The sequence below is a fragment of the Eretmochelys imbricata genome, chromosome 14 (genome assembly GCF_965152235.1).
Source record: "Eretmochelys imbricata isolate rEreImb1 chromosome 14, rEreImb1.hap1, whole genome shotgun sequence".
In the NCBI taxonomy this organism is placed as follows: Eukaryota; Metazoa; Chordata; order Testudines; family Cheloniidae; genus Eretmochelys; species Eretmochelys imbricata.
The window spans coordinates 22263826-22284671 of NC_135585.1; the positions used below are offsets into that span (position 1 = coordinate 22263826).

Below are 20846 nucleotides of genomic sequence, written 5' to 3' on the forward strand. Positions count from 1 at the left end.
AGACAGGCAGATCAATAGAGAGCACGCTGCTTTCTGCTTGTGGGGATGGTGCTGCGAGAAAGGGGAAGAATTGGCTAGTTTTGTTTCCTTCCGTTGCCAGCTAACATCTCCACCGGCTGCTAGTTTTCCAGGGGTGGCAAGTGCAGTGCAGATGTGACATCCAGATGCAGAGTGGGCACCGTCAAGATACTGTAAAAAATTTGTATCCTCTCTTTATTTGTAAACCTCCACCTGGAGGAGTTTGAAATGAAAATCTGTTCCCTTAGCAACGCTTGTTTCCCTCCCCACAAGTGCTCACAATTCGGTTTCTAACCAGAGGGTCTCTCTTGTGCCTTGGCTCACAGCTGTCTGGGCAGGCTCCTTCCAGGCACGTTGGCGTGCCACTCTCCGAGGTCACTGATGAATTCTGGTAAGAAACCACGGTCCAAAGCCCAATGAAGTCGCTGTGAACCTTTCCATCAGCCTCAATAGGGTTTGGATTGGGCCCAGGGCTAGAAAGGGGTAGAAAGAGCAGCATTATTGAAACGTATGGTCATAAAATGAATAAGTGGAAAGAATCACATGGGCCTTGCAAGCAGATATAGGGACAAATGGAAAGTAGGTCAAATTTTGACCTTTGGCCTGAAAAAGATTAGTGTAGGCACAGCCAGGGGAAAGGGTTGCCAGTGGTTAAGGTGCTAGCTTGGGATGTGGGAAATGCAGGGTCAATTCCCTGTTCCTTGGCCAAATAGCTTAGTCTGTCTATCCCCACTGGACAGATGGACAACTGAGGCACAATAGCCCTGCCATATTGCACAGGAGCGTTAAAAATTGTGAGATCCTCAGGTACCACAGCAAGGCGAGGTCCATACAAGTACCTAAGACAGCCAGGGCTGAGACCGCCGAACCAAGAATCCTCACTTCCTATTAGGAGAACAAATATTCCTTCCTCAGTTCCAAGTGGGGCCGGGGAGAGGCTGCTCTCAAGGACTTTACTTGTGTCTCTCCCATGGATGCTCTACAGGAGTGACACCACAGCAAGCCTAGTGTGTGCAGTCCAGCTTATTGTCCTAAGGGTCCATCTGCACTGCACAGTAAGCTGGGCTCTGACTCAGTTTGGAGCCCAAGCCCCGGTCTGTCCAGACACACATCAGTCTGACTCGAGTCAGCGAGCACTGAGGACCCAGGTCCTAGGACCCTGCTAGGGGTGTGGTCAGAGCTTGAGTCCTGCTACAACTTTGGTCCAGCTCTATCATTGTGCCGTATGGATGCAGGTCATGCTGCAGGCCCGAGCCAGGAGGTCTGCGTAGTGCAATGTGGGTGTGTTGGCACAGCTGGGGGACCCGGGCCCAGCAGTCGTAAGCCCAGATTTACCATGCAGTGCGGATGCTCAAGCATGGGCTTGGAAACACCAAGTCCACAAACCTGGCTCCCATAGATCTGGGTTTGACACAGTGTGGACGTGCCACCCCCCCAAAGCCCAACAGTGGCTGCACGTGGAACATCGCAGTCAGAAGGCGCCAGGGTTGGTGTGGGTGGGAAGCAGGGGAGGGGGCCAGAGAGTAGGGGGTCTATGCCGTGCCTGGAAAAGCAGATTAACCTAGTTACCTGTCCTCCTATAGCAGTTTCTGTACGTCTGGGCTCAGAGTGGCCGTGAGGAGCCCTCTTACCGCAGCACGCTTAGCCCAGGTCTACACTTACTATTTAGCTCGACCGAGCTGCCTTGCTCAGGGGCTTGAAAAATTCCCAACCCCCAGCACTGTGGGTAAGCCAACCTGACCCCCAGCACAGACGCGGCTATGTGGATGGAAGAATGTTGACCTCGCTCCTGCCGCTCGGGGAGGAGGATTACCTCCATCGATGGAGAAGCCCCTTCCGTCACTGGGAGATGTCTGTACCACACAGCGTCATGACGGTGCTGCAGCACCCGTAGTGTAGACGTGCCATCAAACCTTTCCTGTCATGCAGCAAATACAGGGATTAACCCTTTCCTTGCCAATCAGGTGGCACCTTCAGGACTCTGTGGCATTCCCTGAATGAGCCCTGGGGGTCTCCACCCCATGCCTGAAAAAGAACAGCCCTCTGAGGGACAGCACTCGGTGGGTTACTAGGATTAATGTTCAGAAGCAAGAGGGTGTTTATCTATTGGTTAGATAGACTCCTGGGTTCTGTTCCCAGCCTTGCCTCTGACCCACTGTGTGATGGTTGGTAGGTCACTTAACTTCTGTGCCTCAGTTTCCCCACCAGTAAAACAGAGATTAAATCCCCTCAGGGGAGGGGAGATTCCCTACTTCTAAAATGGGGAGCCTCAGATGTGCTGCGCCAGGATGGTTGTTTGTATTTACTGTATCCATCGTGCCTAAACCCACCTTGCTCACTTGCCTTTTAACATCGCAGTTTCCCCTGATGACTGGCTGTCGTGCTGCGGTGGGGAAAGCGCCTCTGAGCACGTAGCTCATTGTTTGAAGACAATAACACGATGGAGGTGAAGGAAGGACTCAAGTATGACTTGAGTAGGTTACTGTGCATGACTCACCAGGCGCCTGGACTCTGCCTCCTGCTCTTCCTCTGCTCGTTTGTCAGAAGGGACGCCGAGCTGTGTAGCCACCGCATATCCCTTCCTGCCCAGCTATCCAGCTCCCACAGCGGGAGGCAGAGCTGTGCCCGTTTACCCTTTCAGCTTCATATGTTCCTAAAGAGAGAGGCCTTCTTGAAATAGCCGGGGCTGGAGTAAAACTGGCTGAAGAACGTTTCTGATGATGGGACACGTTTTCATCAGAAAACTTCTGCTCACATTTTCTTTTCCCCGTTTTCTGACCCGCTGCACCCTGGAGCTCTGTGTATTGTAGTTGGGAGTCGCCTACTGTTTTAAAGATGACTGTTGTAAGTGCTCTCAAAACTGCATGCTGGTTTGGATCGTCTTTAAACTTGCTGTGCCTCATACAGAGGTGGGGTAAGATTAGTGGTCCAAGTGTGAGGTCATTTGAGGAAGGGGTTCCTGAAATAGAGCCCCCCTCCCTGAAAAAGGCAGCATTCTTCAAAATCACCTGATTCTTCGAACATTCCTTTACATATAAAAGGAGCCAGGGAAATACCTATATCGAGGGAGCACTTTTCAGGCCTTTCTCATCCATTGTTTATAAGACAAATACATGGGTCATTTACAGATTCGTGAACCAAATGTTTCTTTTGCGCTGGGGTTGAATGGTTATAACTGTGGGATTAATAACACGATGGGTGATGGTAATTTAGTGGGGAAAATCTGATCCCACAAACCTCAGAGCGAGCCCAGGGGTCAGACCCTAGCACAATGATGAAACCACATTGGTTGGGGAGGCGATTAGAGCCTCAGTCCTGCAACAGGATCCATGTGGATGGCTCCCTGTGCACACACACAGGTCCAACTGCAGGATCCTTGCCTGGGATCAAGAATACATTAGCCCTGCACCTCTCCAGGGTAGCACAGATACCCCATCACTGATGATAACAGTAATCCCAGCTCTTTTATTGTGAGGTTCATCTGTAGCATCCAAAGTGTTTTACAAAGAAGGTTGGTGTCATTATTCCCATTTTTACAGATGGGGAAACTGAGGCACAGGGAGGGGCAGTGACCTGTCCAAGGTCACTCAGCAAGCCAGTGGCAGAACCAGGAATAGACCCAGGTCTCCAGAGTCCCAGTGTTCTATCCACTATGACACACTGCCTCTTCTATTAACATCAGAACATTACAGTGGCCATACTGGCTCAGACCAAAGGTCCATCTAGCCCAGCATCCTGTCTTCCAACAGTGGCCACTGCCAGGTGCCCCAGAGGAAATGAACAGAACAGGTAATCATCAAGTGATCCATCCCCTGTCACCCATTCCCAGCTTCTGGCAAACAGAGGCTAGGGACACCATCCTTGCTCATCCTGGCTAATAGCCATTGATAGACCTATCTTCCATGAACTCATCTAGTTCTTTTTTGAACCCTGTTATAGTCTTGGCCTTCACAACATCCTCTGGCAAGGACTTCCATAGGTTGACACTGCATTGTGTGAAAAATTACTCTTTTGTTTGTTTTAAACCTGCTGCCTATTAATGTCATTTGGTGACCCCTAGTTAAATAACACTTCCTTATTTACTTTCACCACACCAGTCATGATTTTATAGACCTCTATCATATCCCCCCTTTGTCGTCTCTTTTCCAAGCTGAAAAGTCCCAGTCTTATTAATCTTTCCTCATATGGCAGCCGTTTCATACCCCTAATAATTTTTGTTGCCCTTTTCTGAACCTTTTCCAATTCTAATATAATTCACCCCCTTTAGGTACTCGCATGTCTCTAATGTGCATGCAGTGGAATGGAACGTGCGCTTGCCAAGACTGAATAAGCTCAGTCTTTCTGAATGTCCTTCCTCCTGCCACATTCCACCGATTGTCTGTTACACCCCACCCACTGTAACACATCTGCAGTTAAAGCGTAAGCTCTTCCCGCTAGCGGCTGTGTGCTTTGCTTTGTTCTGTAAAGCACCTGTTTGGGGCACTGTCAAACAAATGAAGAAGATTATGTTCCGGGTGGTAGCTGACTGTTTGTTCCAGCTGGGGAGTGCTTCATTTTTCAGGTTCAGGCTAAGTGCATAGTCCACTCTTTTATATACGTTTTCCATTCTTTGCTATACGGAATATCAGGTGGGGAACATACACAGATGCATTCCCAAGGTATTAATATATCTCTGATACTTACAGCATGGTTAGAGGTTTTGAGGGTATCTGCAGTCCCCAAAGGTAAGGAACCTTTTCGCCAGTTGCAGCTAGCATGACCCAAACCATTGGATGGCCTCGCCTCTTCTCCTAACACCGACACACTGACTGTAATGGCGGGCTCGTCTGGAGCTGTCAGGTTGTGCTCTGTGAATCAGACGCAGCATCAGAGGCGTCCAAGTCCTGGACGGTGTGTTTGCAAAATCAAACTGACACATGGCGACCCGCCGAGCAAAAGGGCCCCATTTCTGAGAAAGCTCAGCGTGCTTCTCTAGCGAGTGGCAGGTGGGTGGCTGGGTGGGCCCCCGGCTTGAAGCGCTGTCTCGTTTTGTTGCACACTGGGACATGGTGGCAAAGGCGCTGCTGCTTCACAGCTTTCTTCTGCCTCTCGTAAGTTTCCTTTCGCTTCCCCACCCCAAAGGTTCACGCCCCAGCCTTCCCATTCAGGTCCCACCAGCAGAGACACTTCTGCATCAACCCCAACCCACTGAGTCACCCTGACATCATCGCTGGGAAGGCAGAGAGAATGGGTGAGGATAAATGCATCGAAGTCTGGGTTTCCTCTGTCCTGCTTACCTCTCCAGGCCTGTCCCTTAGCCTGTAAGCTTTATAGGACAGGGGCGCTTTTTATTTGCATCTTGCATAGCACTGAATGCCTCACTGGCTGGTAATAAAGCCCAGGGATAAGTATCCCGAGCTAGGAGCCTGCAGATCTCTGCACCGTGTTAGCCTAGAGCTGGGAGATTGTCTCAAAGGTTCCAGTCCCATAATCAGTGCCACAAGACGGAAAATGCAGTGGTGACTTACTTGTCAGAAGGCTCAGTAGCAGTAAAGCCCGGAGGATACCTGGCGAATCAGCCGTCCTGCTCGTGTTCAGAACTTGGGAGCCAGCTGCTGACTTAGCAGCTGGTGTGAGCGGCAGCTGCGTGTTGTTCTGCAGTGTCCTTGCAGAGGCAAATGTTTCTTTTTTCTTTGAAAACTGTTCAGGGAGCCATAAATTAATTCAGCCCTTGACGAATCGTCCAGTGCAGGGGTGGGCAAAGTTTTTGGCCTGAGGGCCACATCGGGTTTTCAAAATTGTATGGAGGGCCGGTTAGGGGAGGCTGTGCTTCCCCTAAACAGCCAGGCGTGGCCCGGCCCCCATCCACTCTTCCTGTCCCCTGACTGCCCCTGGACCCTCTGCCCCTGACTGCCTCCCGCCGCCCCATGCAACCCCCTCCTCCTTCTTGACTGCCCCCCCCCCGGGCCCCTGCCCCCATTCAACCCCCCTGTTCCCCACCATGTGACCGCCCCGACCCCTATCCACACCCCTGCCCCCTAACCACCACCCCAATCTCCCCTGCCCCCTTACCGCGGCACTGCCTGGAGAACCAGGACAGGCAGCCGTGCTGCCCGGCTGGAGCCAGCCATGCCACCGCGCAGCACAGAGCACCGGGTCGGGCTGCAGCTCTGCAGCTGCACTGCCTGGCAAGAGCTCGCAGCCCCGTTGCCCAGAGCATTGTGCCGGGGGAACAGTAGGGGAGGGGCCGAGGGCTCGCCTCCTGGGCCAGGAGCTCAGGGGCCGGGCAGGAGGGTCCCGCGGGCCAGATGTGGCCTGCGGGCCGTAGTTTTCCCACTCTGGTCCAGTGTGTTACCAGGGCATTTAACCTTCCCGCCACTAAAGTATGACATGGCTCTAGGGCAGGGATCTGCAATCTTTGGCACGCAGCCCATCAGGGAAATCCGCTGGTGGGCCGGGACGGTTTGTTTACCTGCAGCGTCCGCAGGTTCGGCTGACTGTAGCTCCCACTGGCTGCGGCTCACCATTCCAGGCCAATGGGGGCTGTGGGGAGTGGCGGCTAGCACATCCCTCGGCACATGCTGCTTCCCGCAGCCCCGTTGGCATGGAATGGGAAACCGTGGCCAGTGGGAGCTGCGATCGGCCAAACCTGCGGATGCTGCAGGTAAAAATGGTCCCGGCCCGCCAGCGGATTTCCTTGACAGGCCGCGTGCCAAAGGTTGCCAATCCCTGTTCTACGGTTTGGGGAGAGCTGACGAAGGGTGGGTTTAGCAGATATATAGCAGTTGGGAGAGGTAAAGCTTGAGGTGAAGGGGCAGACTTTTCAGCGCTAACGTGCTGTTGAGATGAATGGAGACCATTGAAATCTCTTATGTCCGACAGTCTGCAGGCTCAGGAAAACAGCACTGCGCTGGGCCACATTTGGAAGGGTTTCCTTGTGAGGACTACACACTTAGGACCTGAATCTTCCTTCATTGGTGTGAATCGGGAAGTCTGTGAAAACAGTGGCAGCTAGATCAGAATCAGACCTTTTTTATATATATTTTTTTCAACAAAGCTTAAATCCCGTTGCTTCTGCTAGCTAAGCCCCACTCACAAATTCTTTCACCCCATTGATGAGTACATTTGCCGAACCCTGAATTAACTAAAATAAGCTTTATGTGGGGTGTTTCATATTCTGAGAAGATCTTCATTCAGATACGAGGGCCATAAGAATGGCCATACTGGGTCAGACCAATGGTCCATCTAGCCCAATATCCTTGTCCACCTTCAGTGGCCAATGCCAGATGCCTCATAGGGAATGAACAGAATAGGGTAACTTGTCGAGTGATCCACCCCCTGTTTTCCAGTCTCTGCTTCCAGCAATCAGAGGCTTAGGAACACCGAGAGAATGTGGGTGCATCCCTAACCTTCTTGGCTAATAGCTATTGATGAACCTATTCTCCAACATATCTAATTCATTTTTGAACCCAGTTATACTTTTGGCCTTCACAGCATCCCCTGGCTACGAGTTCCACAGGTTGATTGTGCGTTGTGTGAAGAAATATTTCCATTTGTTTGTTTTAAACTTGCTGCCTATTAAATTAATTGTCCCTGGTTCTTCTGTTATGTGAAGGGGTAAATGTTTAAAGCCATGGGGTGGGTTAAATTGCCTTCTCTTGTACTTAAAGGAGTGGTTAATAAGAGACAGCCCTGGCTTGCAATGAAACCCAGCTCTTAGCTCTGTGCAGTTGAAGGGAAAGCAACGCACGGCAAACTGTCTTAAGACAGGCAGAAGGACAGTAGAAAAGAGTAAACGCTGTTTTGGTTGGTGGGTTAAAGGTAATAGAGTTGGTATAATGGGCTTACGTACGGCCTTTGACTTAGTGCCACACAACACTGATTACAAAACTAGAACGATATAAAATAAAAATGGCACGTATTAAACAGAATAAAAACTGGCTGATAGGTCTCAAACCATAATTGTAAATGGGGAATCATTGAGCTGGTGTGTTTCTAGTCCCTGTGGTCTTTAACATTTTTATCAATGACCTGGAAGAAAACATAAAATCATCACTGATAAAGCTTGCAGACCAATCTTAATGTTTTCGTTCATGACCTTTGCACAAAAAGTGGGAGAGTGCGAATAAAACTTGCGGATGACACAGTTAGGAGGCGTTGCTGACATGGAGGAGGACCAGACAGTCATACAAGAAGATTTGGAGGACCTTGAAAACTGGAGTAATAGAAATGGGATGAAATTAAATAGTGCAAAGTGCTAATGCATGGACTTAGGGACCAACAAGAAGAATTTGTGCTGTAAGCTGGGGATGTATCAGTTGGAAGCGAGAGAGCAGGAGAAAGACCTGGCTGTATTGTATTTACAGGATGACTGTGAGCTGCCAATGTGATGCAGCCGTGAAAAAGGCTAATGTAGTCCTAGGATGCATCATGCTAGATCTTTCCACTAGAGATAAGGAAGTGTTATGAACATTGTACAAGGCGCTGGTGAGACCTTATCTGGAATACTGTGTGCAATTCTGGTCTCCCATGTTTAAGAAAGATTAATTCAAACTGGAACAGGTTGAGAGAAGGGCTGTTATGATGATCCAAGGAATGGAAAACCTGCCTTATGAGAAGAGACTCAAGGAGCTTGGCATGTTTAGCCTAGCCAAATGAAGGTTATGGGGAGATAGGATTGCTCTCTCTAAATACATCAGAGGGATAAATACCAGGGTGGGAGGGGGGTTATTTAAGGTAAGCACCAATGTGGACACCAGAACAAATGGATATAAACTGGCCACCAATAAGTTTAGGTTTGAAATTAGACGAGGGTTTGTAACCATCAGAGGAGTGAAGTTCTGGAATAGCCTCCCAAGGGGAGCAGTGGGGGCAAAAAACCAAACTGGCTTCAGGACTGAACTGGATATGTTTATGGAGGGGATGATATGATGAGACTGCCTCCGATGGCATGTAGCCAGTCTGTGACTTCTAGCAGTAAATATCCCTAAAGGCTGGAGATGGGACACTAGCTGGGAAGAGCTCTGAGTTACTACAGAGAATTCTTTCCCAGGTGTCGGCTGGTGTGTCTTACTGACCTGCTCTGGGTTTAATTCATCTCCATATTTGGGGTTGAAGTGTTTGGGCCTGGTAGGGGATTATCAGACCTAGCTGGGAAGAGGTCAGGTGATTTCTACAAAGGCCTGATGGGCTGAGCTGAAGGAAGAGTTGCAGGGAGGACGTTGGCTCCTGGGACAGGCCCCGGAGGAGGGGAGGGGAAGGAGCCCCTGCAGCCTGCGGTGGTCGGGGGAGTAGATTTGTTGTGTTGGAAGAGTAAGCTGTGTCCTGAAGGAAGGACTTGCACAGACTTGATGTGGCACTAGCTCTGCCTGGGCAGGGGAGACAGGCCAGCAGCCTACGGGGGGCTTGTTCTCTTTTGAATATTGAGCTTAGTGATGGTGAAGTGGCTGAATTTTGGCCTCCCTCTGTTTGAGCTCAAGACTACTATGGCATGGGTAGGGCATCTGCTGCCCTTCCAAACTGCCTCCGTCTACGGGGTCCTCTCTGGTGACTCAATGTTTGTCCTTCCCGCTGAGATGCCCCACAGTGCAAACTGCTATCATGGCATGTGGACGCCTGATGGAAGCTCACCAACTCCTTTCCTGCAGGCCACCCATGAGCAATAGCAAAGGGAAATAGGGTTTAGCAAGGCTGATTTCAGCCCAGGGATTCTGCATTCTTCTTCCCTGCCATGGTTCCCGGGCGCTCCCTATGCAGGTTTGAGCGAGAAACCACACACCGCTGTGGTTTACCACGTTTGTTTTTTACAGAACTGTGCTGTAGGCCAAGGGAATGCAGATTCCGAGCAAATGTAGAAGATAAATTCCAGCAGTCCTGGTATTTATCAGCATGCAGGGGAATATCCGCCAACCCTTCTCTATTAGTGCACGGAGGTGGGTGTTTTGGAAGAGCTGTTTTGAGGGGCAAGGGAATAATGCTGGCACAACCCAGCTTGTGCTATGCAACTAACTTGCTTTGGGACCTTGGATGAGTCTCTGTGCCTCAGTTTCCCCATCTGCAAAATGGGGAAATACTTTATTTTGCCAGGGGGCTTAATCATCAATGGTTTTAAAAGGGCTTTGATGTTCTCCCATGGAAGGAGCTTTACAGTGTCAAGGTAATATCAGGTGTCTCTGGGCTTGGCACTTTCCTCTAGCCTGAGCCAATGACACTCTGGAGATCAAGCTAGCTGCTTTGCTGCCTCCATGAGTCAGAATCATTCTTCCCAAGACAGCTCGGCTCCATTCTGTGACCTCAGAATGGGCCCATCAAGAGTTCCTTCAAGCTCTTTGGTGTGTTCGGAGCTGTGTTTTAGCTCAGCCTGTAAAGAAAGGGAGGTTGGAGCGTTGTGTTCAAGTGTTTCCCATTTCCTCCCCTAAAAAGACGTGCAGATATCACTCGCCTTAGTCGGACTCCGGTGCAGCAGAAATACAGCCCGCAGCCTCTTGGGGGGCCCAGGAGACAAGGAAGCAAAAGTGATAAATCTGGGTTACTGGGACTGTTGCGCACAGTAGGTAGCAGGCTGGATTTCCCCAGGTAGGGATCAGTGGCTTGTTCTATACAGCACAGCTGGCTACTCTGCTGCATTGCTTAGGGTGTCCCACCAAACACGGGATTCAGCTGTGGTTTCCAGGGTAGCACTTGTCATGGTTATCGGGTGAGCTGCTCCTCTGTCACCCTCTGGTATCTCAGTGCACGTCCTCAGATGTCAGGCCTTTCTGTCTTCTGGGCTGGAATCATGCATATCTCCCACCCTCAGACCAGACCCTGGGCTACCAGACCCTGTGGATCAGCCAGGCTTACCCAGCGGGTCTGCCTGCATTCAGGCACGTGCAGCCCTTCCCTTCAGGAATCTGTGACCATGGTCAGTACAGTGACTGGACAGCCTGCATGAACCACAGTGTTGATAGAGCATTTAGAGACAAAGATCTTAAAACAATAAGCAGTCACCATGCATGTTTCTCTTACCTATACACCTCCCATCCCCGCAGGTCCAGCCACTTCAGACCCCATAGGAGGTGCCTGTGTCACTCTTTCCCAAAATGCTCTCCAACAGCTACCCCCCATGGAAAGAGAGCCTTGTTTTGTCCAGTCAGAGATCCCTTCTCCTGGTCAGTTCCTAGGCTTTGGCCCTGCTTGTCCAAACTGGTCCAGAAGGTCAAGACAGAGCCCTCAGAGCCAGTGGCTCTGCCATTGTCCTGTAACAGCCCTCAAGTGTTTACTGTGGGGTCATCATCATGTTCCCATTACACCTCTGGCGTTTAGGGCAGCGACGAAGCTCCTCCACTCCTCTCTGTTTCTGGAAAGTCTTTCAGTGGTTCCCCAGCTGTGCCCCAGGTTTTTCAGCTCGGCTTCCACAGCTCTCCTCCATGTTGTTTTCGGGCGGCCTTGTTTTCGCTTGCCTTCAGGTGTCCATCTTATTGCTACTCTGCTGATTAAATCGGTTTCCATCCGAAGCACATGGCTATTCCATCTCCAGTGCCTCGTGGCAAGGATGGTGCTCAGATCCTCTTGGCTGCATTGTGTCAATAGATCTTGGGTTGAGATTGTTCTGGGCCAAAAGATACGGAGGATTTTTCTGAGGCGGGTTGTATGGAATGACGGCAGTTCGGACATATCCTACTTTACTGTGGGGTGGCTTATCTTAATCTCTTGTTTCCCATTGCTTCTTTTCCCAACAGCCTTGTTGATTTAACCCAATATACAGTGAACAGCCCAATAACCAGGCCAATTCACGGTATTCATAAATCGTTACAGGGCAGCTCCACATGTGTCTGGGTGCTCTCCAAAGCCTGACCCCTGCATGCATCATGTGGATGTCTCTGGGTGGGATGCCACCTGGGTTTGTAGCTAGTTATCAATTTTTTTTTTTTTTTTTGTCTGCATCGCAACTAACACTTTTTTTCCCCCTTGTAGAGCTGAAAAAACAGAAGTCCTGAGTGAAGATCTCTTGCAGGTAAATTGACTCTCTTTCCTGACAGCTGGCAACCACAGTCTGAGACCTGCTTAAGGAGGTCTAGATTCCCCGCCCCCCCCCCCCCCCCCCCGAGAGGCAGGCTTGTCTGGTGGTTAGGGCACTAGCCTAGGACTTGGGAGGCCTGGATTTAAGTCCACAGCTTGAATAGATTTAAGGTGTGACCTTGTACTGGTTATATAGTCTCTCTGGGACAAACCCATCACTAGCAAGCGGGAGGGCTCATTTTACTCCCCATTCCATAGCTGATTGTAGGGGGAGCTCTGCTGGAGTAAAGCGCATCTCTCTGCAATGCACGCTGGTTGGAAGACTGCTCATTCGTCTCCCTATACAGGCACAAAGCATTTGCTGTCAAGGTTGGAGTCAGGTCATGTACAATCAGATCAAGGACTGCTTCAAAGGTCAGCTTCAAGATGAAGCATCCGATGAAGTGAGCTGTAGCTCAAGAAAGCTTATGCTCAGATAAATTTGTTAGTCTCTAAGGTGCCACAAGTCCTCCTTTACTTTTTTCAAGATGACAGTAACCAATCCTGCCTGCCCTGTTTGCAGCTGTATTTGTTGCCTTTATGCACAAACCAGGTTGAATCAGCTGCATGTTGTTCTGTTGTGGGTTCGCGGGCTTCGCTCAGTTTGGTGATGTGGATTTTCGTTTCACATTCTAAAAGGAAATAGAGTTTTCAGAGGCGTTCGCCGCTGACCTAACTCTGCTCCCACTTGAGTCAATGGTGCTGTTGACTTGCATAGAAACCAAGTTAAGCCAACGCTTGAGCACTTTTGGAAATCCCACCTAGCATCTTGCATGGCATTAGCACTGATGCTGGGGTCATAAGGCTCGATAAGATGTCTCTGCTGTTCACGTGCTGTTAATAGAGTAATATAAAATGCCAGCCCCACTCCCTGCATTGGGAGAATTTTGTTCGATGTGCATTCTGCACACTTCCACATTCTGTGTATGTGGGTTGTTGTTGAAGACTGGTTAATGAGAGCAGAGGGAATAAAACCTATCCTAACGCATTGCAATGGGATGTGCCTTGATGAAAGTGACAGTGCTACTAACTGGGCTATTGACGACGAGTATGCAAGCGTATGCCTGGCTCACAGACGTGTGGCTACGGGATGGGGATGGTTTGAGAGGATTCCAGCAGAGGTAACTTTAGACCACACTGAAACTTGAGGCTTTATTTTTGTGTCAACAGCAATATTACTGCTTGCAGCATGTCATTCTGTTTACTTTTCATGTTACAGTAGTGTGGGCGGGGGGGGCGGAGAGGCTCCCACATCATAGGTCGGAATCCCATTGTGCTAGGTGCTGTACAAACCTAAGAGAGATGATTCCTGGCCCAAAGAGTTTACAAACACAGGAGTAAATTCCCTGGCTTTTATATTGCATCTATCTAATCTTCTCTGAGCATTTGTACCGTGTTCATACACCGATCTCTTTTGTCTGACAAGAAACATCTCCACAAGGAAGAAGTCAAACTCTTGAGAAACAATGATGCCACTTCTACAGACATGTTCCTGTTGTTAAAGGGAAAAGAAACAGATAATGTCTACACAGGAATTTCTTTAGAAACGGTTAAAAGTGTTTTTCCAAGTGTTCCTGGAGATGCCATCACTTCCTCTTCTAATCACATCGCTACACACACAAGCCATCTCAGTTTTTCAGGTGATGAAGAAGTAGGAAAGTGCAAGGTGGAAGTGAGAGAACATGTGTGCCCCTTAGTACACGGGTGCACTGACCTGTGTCATTTGGGACTATTGCTTAACAACGCTCCGAGTGCCCTGTGCATGTCAACAGTTCTGTCCTCTGCTGAGTCCTGTGAAGGAAAAATCTATGGCATGAAACTTTCCTGCAAAATTCACTGCTGTGTGCGTGGCATTCTTTGCTCAGGAGACGCATGTGACTGAGTCAGCTTAAAGGAGTAACCGAGGCCTTTGCCTGGGAGTGTTTCCAAGTGGTTTGGAGAAATCCAACATGCTTTACCCTTTTATAGCCCATTTCCTTTTAGGATCTGTCGCGGATCCACAGGATCCGGTCTCTGCCCCAGTCCGGAGCCAGTCTCTTGGGCGTGACCCTGTTAGTGTGCCAGACCCCAGGAGCCACACAGTTCCACAGGGCGGGACCACTCCAAAACTGGGTCTTCGGGTGCCAGCCTTCCCTGTCAGACAGTATCCATGGCTCCCTGCAGCGAGTCCAGCCAGGCCACACTCCTGTGGGAGGCTTGGGGCACGTCTACACTTAAAATGCTGGATCGGTGCAGCTGTGCTGCTGTAGCGCTTTAATGGAAACGCTCTAAGCCGATGGGAGAGAGCTCTCCCGTCGGCGTAGTTAATCCCCCGCCCTGAGAGGCCATAGCTATGTCAACAGGAGACATACCGCTGTCTACACAGGGGTTAGGCTGGTATAACTATGTCACACAGGGGGGTGGATTTTTCACACCCGTGAGCGCTGTATTTATACCGATACAGGGCTGTAGTGTAGACCAGACCTTGTTCTTTATCTCGTCGGAGTGCAGTGCTCTCAGGGGGTATTTGCACTGACACCAGGCAGTCTTTTCAAAACAAGGTAGTGATTAGTCTCCGGGTCAGAGAATCTGGGAGTTCTTTGGTTAGCACAGACCAGCAAAGGTTAGGGCACAGTCCACGCTAGCTATAGGCATGCTGCTGTAGGAACCATCTCCCTTCCTTTCTTTGTCCCAGGTAAGAGTCCCATGTCTCTGGGTATGTCTACATAGCAATTAACACCGCCCCCCGGGCCAGCCTGGGTCAGCTACGAGGCTGTAAAATTGCAGTGTAGACATTTGGGCTCAGGCTGTACCCTGAACTCTGGAACCACATGATGGGGGAGGATCCCAGAGCCTGGACTCCAGCCTGAATCTGAATGTCTATACCGCAGTTTTACAGCCCCACTGGGTGTTTAAGTGCTGTGTAGCCATACCCTCTGAGAGATGAGCTAGCCATCTCGCTCCTTTCCCCTTGTTCTCCAGCTAGGGGCCTTTGCTCCACTTCCCTGCAGGGAAGGTGGGAGGATGTGGGGAAGCTCCTTTTTCTCAGATGTTAGTCACAAAGTGTGAATGTCCTGGCCACTGGGGTCTCCACTGTCTCTTCTGGATCCTCCATGCACTTGTGTAGCCTTTACTCCATGTGTTAATGACTCTGGTTTCCAGCCAGGCAGCTGTGTGAATCCCACACCCTGTCCCTTCCCTTTACACTCAGTGCACAGCAATACAAAGCCCACTGGTAAACTGAGGCATGCACAGGAATCATAAAAATATTACCAAAATTCCCACATTTATCACAGGCTCTCAAAGCACTTTTAGAATATCTTTCCATGCCTCAGAACCTGTCTATGAGGTGGATTCCAGTAAGTGTTATTCAACGTATTTTTCAGATGGGGAAACTGAGGCGCAGACAGGTTAAGTGACTTGCCCAACGTCACGCAGGAAGTCAGTGGCAGAGCCAGGCATTGAACCCAAGTTCTGGGCTAGTGCTCTAACCACTAGACCAATTCTATATTTTAGTCCGTGTGCCTTCCCTGTGCCACCTAGAACCAAATCCAAATCAAAAGGGAGAGCTATGAGCAAAGGGAAATGGTTCTCCCTTCTCATTGTAAACAGTTCCTCAGGTTTGCTGAGAGGGGAGGCAGCTGTTTACAGCCAGCAGATACAGCCCATGGAACACGGTCCCGTTTTACTCATAGAAAGCTGAAGCTCTCTCATCCTACAACCATCAGCCAGTGTCAATACATCCAGTTCACATTGACTCTAGGGCCCTGATCCAGGTCACACTGAAGTTCATGCAGGGACTCCTAGACCTGAAGAGGGAGCTGGATGCTAAATGAACGTGCTTCACATGCACATTGTTTCTCATCACAACCAGAAATAGAGAAATTCTTGGCAGAGTCCAGATCCTCTTTGGAGGCTGTTAGATCTTTTGGAATCTTGCAGGCTAATCTGACATTTAAAGACCAAATTCTGTTCTCAGTTACACCAATATAAAGTTGGATTAAGTCCATAGACGTCTGTGGTGTTAACTGGCTTTATGCTGGCACTGGTGAGAGCAGAGTTTGGCCTCAATAGGGTAGGGGGTGGGGATTTTTGTACCTTTCAAGAGTGGCATGCAATTTTGCAGAGAAAATAATGAAAGCCTCCATTCCAGTTTATCCAAAGATCTAATTTTCTTAGGTGACTATCCCAAGAGAGAATGAGGAACAGTGCATCCACTTTCTTCCTTAATGTAATATCTAGTACCTCCCTTCCAACATGCACTTATGTGCACCGTACCTACCTCCTGAATATAATATCTGGAACCTCCCTTCCAACACACATGCACCATCCCCAGCCAGGACCCCATCTCTGTATTGAGCCGGGATGAAGGTTACGATAGCTGCACAGCAATGCATTTTCCATGAACAGTTTGTAGAGTGATGATCCATGGGCTTATGTAGAGCAGTCTATCCTCAAACTATCCTCCCAACCCTCTGCTTCCACCCAGATGCTCAAATTGAACTCTTTCCTTTAAATCCCGTAGGCCTGCTGGTGTCTCTGGAGTTGAAGCACTTTCCCTAATGCCCAAGAGATGAAGAAAGTTACTTTTTCCATGTTGTTTTCTGAGATTTTGATCGTTCTGCCCCACTTCACATTTTCCCAGAGCCACCAAGCTTCAGTTTTCAAAAGTTCTTGTTTACTTATATTTAGTAAATTACCTTGCTGAGTGTTCAGATAACGTTTTCAGTGTGTCCGAGCCGGGGCCTCACATGCCAGTCTTCAGCTTGACTCTCAGCTGCTCCCCAGCAAGATATTGGGAGAAACAGAAAGCTCCATAGCCTCACCTGCCTCTCCTGGGGAACAAAGAGCACAAGCTGTAACCCCATGTATTACATTAGGCAGATATCGGAGGGGTCACCGTGTTAGTCTGTATCCACAAAATCAACGAGGAGTCCGGTGGCACCTTAAAAACTAACAGATTTATTTGGGCTTGGGGTTTTTTTACCCACGAAAGTTTATGCCCAAATAAATCTGTTAGTCTTTAAGCTTCCACTGGACTCCTCATTGTTTTTAGTAGGCAGATGTTCATGTTAATAATAAGTTAGTCTGTGTGCAAATGTGAGGCTGTCTATTAAACTAAGGCAGTGTAGCGGAAGACACACACACAGAGGCATGAGCGTGCGTATTTGTATGTACTGTTAATGTACATGTTACTAAATAAACCACAGCATTAAATTGCTTTTACTTTCAATACACTGACTTTTCTCTCTTTTATACTCTCTTCTCTTCTCTCTCTCTGTATCAACCCCGATATTTACCCAGAAAACTGTGAAGTTAATTTTTTGCACTGATTTTAACCTGTTTTTTTTAAAATTTCATAATAAACACTGATACATTTCTGGGAAATTTGAAACCAAATGCAAACTGAAAGTGAAGGGCCTTGTTTCTGTGGTAACAGGAGCCCTATCTGGATCTGAGCTAGATAGCAAATGCTGCCCTGGAGTTGCTAATGGGGGACCCAGGGATGCGATTCAAATTCTCTGGGACTGCCTTTAGTTTGTTGGGGTTCCCTTCCTTTCTAGGAGGCATAGCTTTTTGGATCAGAGAAATATTTAAAGTGAATGTGTTGTTTGTCAGGTGTTTGCTCCCATTGCCCCCCTTCCAACAGTATCTGCTTCAAATACAAACCTGTGTGGAAATTCACACACAAGTGAGATGATAGAGGTGTTGTCGTGGAATAGAAGAGCAGAGAGTAAGCACTGGCAACGTCTCCCAGTCTTTTACCTGATCTCTCTACATAGTTCTGTCACCATGGTCTCTCCTCTGCCTCTCTCATCTCAGCTGTTCCGGAATCTGGGCAGTCACGCCATCTTCTGGATGAGGCGTAGTATAGAGGTTGTCACCTCTTGTGGTCATTTAGATTCATAGATTTTGAGGGACCATTAAACCATCGAGTCTGGCCTCCTGGATAGCACAAGGCTAAGAGTCCAAAAACTTGTGTCTGACCAGAGCATCCACTCTGGATGTGAAGACTCCAGGAGCTGGAGAGTCCATCACTTTCCTTGACAGTTTGTTCCAAAGGTTAATCACCCTTTATTAAGAGCCCAAACAGTAACGGATTCCTCATGTCATGGCCAAATTCTGTTTTGGGAAACTACATTCTGATTATCTAAACTTCCCTCTCCTGTCCTAAATGATACAATAGGGATTGTGTGGTGTTACACAGGTGCTGGGCTCTACTCCAGAGGTGGCTGCATTTCCATGAGTGCTAAGTGATCCCTCTCTGTACAGCCTGTAGCAGTGTTTTGGGATCCATTAGGATTAAAATACTATATAAATGTCCGATGTAAGTTACATGGAATGTTCTGTCTTATCCCTGAACACTTATTTCCTATATTATTAAAAGGTTGCATTAATTTGTGTGAATGAACTGAACAATACAGTCTGCGAATGACTGTGCATCAATAAATACCCCCTTAGGAAGTAAATGTGTAACCAGGAGCAGCAGCAGTGAGCCCAATTCTCAATCCTGCTTACAATTTCCTTGCACAAAACCCCCGCAAAAGCTGCTCTCGGTGCACGTTATGGCACCGATGCTGCACCATGTATCTCGTAAGGAACAACGGGACATACGACTTCATAAGGTCTAGTGCAGTCTCTTTCTTTGAAGCGGGGAGCTGTGCTCAGGGTCACGGCGGCGGGCTTCAAGGGGCAACGTTCTGTCTGTGGGACGAGGGACAGGTGGGGAAGGGACAGCTGTCCTCGGATTGTTTTTCACAGCTGGTGCGCTGGCGGCTGTTGCTTTGATGTGTGGCCAACTGTGTCCGTCCATCTGCAGGTGGAAAAGCGGTTGGAGTTGGTGAAGCAGGTCTCCCACAGCACTCACAAGAAACTGACAGCCTGTCTGCAGGGGCAGCAAGGCGTGGATGCTGACAAGCGCTCAGTAAGTGGCTGAGTTAAGAATTTGGGTTGTAAGCAGCCAGATGTTAAGCACGGGATGTGTCAGGGCTCAGGCTCTAGAGGGAGTCTGTAGAAAACTGAAAAGTCTTCTTAATGCATGTGTAAATGAATCAATCCTCCATATATTTCTATGACCTTAAGTTGGCTGTGCGGGGAGGGGTCGCACAGCATGCGTTGGAATGTATCTGGCCCATAGGGTGTGTGTGTATTAAATCATTCAGCTGGGTGTGAATCCCTGCCGAGCTCTGCCTGCGTGTCAAGCTGCCGCTCTCTGCTGTGTGATTGCAGACTGACTTCATCTTTGCTTTTTCTCCACCGGCGTCAGGGACGCAGGCCAGAGAGAGTGGGAGGGAGAATGCTGAGTGAAGCAGAAGTGAAATGCCATCAGCAGAGCTTCCTCCTGTCAAACGTCACCGGGACTAGCCTGTTCTCCTCCATTGCCTGCTCTCTGCTAAACCTGTGTGTGTTTGGGGCAGGATGAGGGCTCGGGAGCTTTGCCTGCAGCTCTCTCGCCTTCCTGTGGGGGGCGCTTCCCTCCCATGGCAGCTGTGTGACCATGGGCAGCCACATCCCTGCAGAGCATGGGGTCGGAGGTCAGATTTAGGTACTAAACCAGAGCCTGTTGGGTAATGCATCGGCAGCATTAGTGCTCCCCGTAGGGCTGGGCCTGGACCATGAACCTCAGTGCTCGGTCCCAGCTCACACATCCCCAGGGTGCCGGGGTCATGGGGGCGTTGGCTGGGGGCTGGTTCTTTCATACGTCTTTGCTGCACCGTTTAAGATGCGAGCAGTTGTCTTGTCCTGCAGCCTTCAGGCTGTGTGGGCTCCTCACTGGCCTGCTAACCAGCCAGGCCAAGGCAGGGAGCTGAGAGACCCTTTCACCAGGAATGGGCACGCACCCCCCAAACCAGTCCTGGTCTCTGTAGCCCAGCCCCTCCCTGTCCACCTAGAGGTGGCATTAGAATTGAATCTCAGATTGCAGGCCATGTGAGAATCCTGCTCTCCGTTGGACAGTCATTCATGCCCACCATGCTTCCTTTGCAGAAAAAGTTACCTTTGACGACACTGGCCCAGTGCTTAACGGAAGGCTCCGCCATTTTAGGGGACGACTCTCTACTGGGGTAAGAAGCTCTAAGTAGACTGTGGTCCACTGCATGCTCCAGGCTCTCCCCTTCCTGACTACTTGCCTCATGGCTGACAGCCTTGCAAAGTGGGTGTGAAATGCTAGCAAAGCAGGCTGGCTCCCCAGGCTTCTCCTGGCTGCAGTACGGGGGTTGATGAGCGGCAGGCGAGCAGCGCCCTCATGGGCTGTTTCTGCTCACTCCCTGTCCAGTCCCACTGCCCCCCCTTGATGGGGGGGTGGGGCAGAGGGGGACAGCCTCTGGCTAGGCTCTTCTCCCCTCCAGCAGGCTTCGAAGGGGCAACCATACCTGCAGAGGGAGACTAGAGTCCCAGAAACCTGCAGGCCATGGCTCTTCCTGCTCCCACCCTGCTGACCCACCCCCTGACAGGTCATGGTACACCCTTGGGTGTCTCTACAACCTTCCTAGAAGGGATGCTGCCTCCTGTCCTGTCTTTCTACCCCCAGTCACACAGGGTGTCCTCCACTCCCTCAACCCCCAGGGACGCCTGTCGGGTGACCCTTAACCATCTACACTGAAGACCATGAATGACACCCCTATTGGGTATTGCTGCCCTTCACCCCCTGCCCCAGAGCTGGCTGAGGTGTGTGGCACAAGGCCTCGCTCTCATCCTGCCATACCTTTGTCTGCAGGCCAGTGCATTCACGCAGAAAATGTCAGCGAGCGCCCTTGCGTCCAGTCCCATCCCTGTGGTGCACAAGCCGCCAAGTTGCACTTCTTAATGTCTCAGTTGCACAGCTCGTGTGA

At 49.8% G+C, this 20846-nt stretch overlaps 1 protein-coding gene across 1 annotated transcript in view; it reads left to right on the forward strand.

Moving 5' to 3' along the window:
* Window positions 1-20846, forward strand: part of ARHGAP44 (Rho GTPase activating protein 44) — a 153051-nt gene that overhangs the window by 80038 nt on the left and 52167 nt on the right. Inside the window, exons 2-4 of the mRNA XM_077834025.1 lie at window positions 11953-11992; window positions 18836-18940; window positions 20002-20078. Coding sequence (XP_077690151.1) covers window positions 11953-11992; window positions 18836-18940; window positions 20002-20078 — 222 coding nt within the window. The remainder of the gene's footprint in view (window positions 1-11952; window positions 11993-18835; window positions 18941-20001; window positions 20079-20846) is intronic.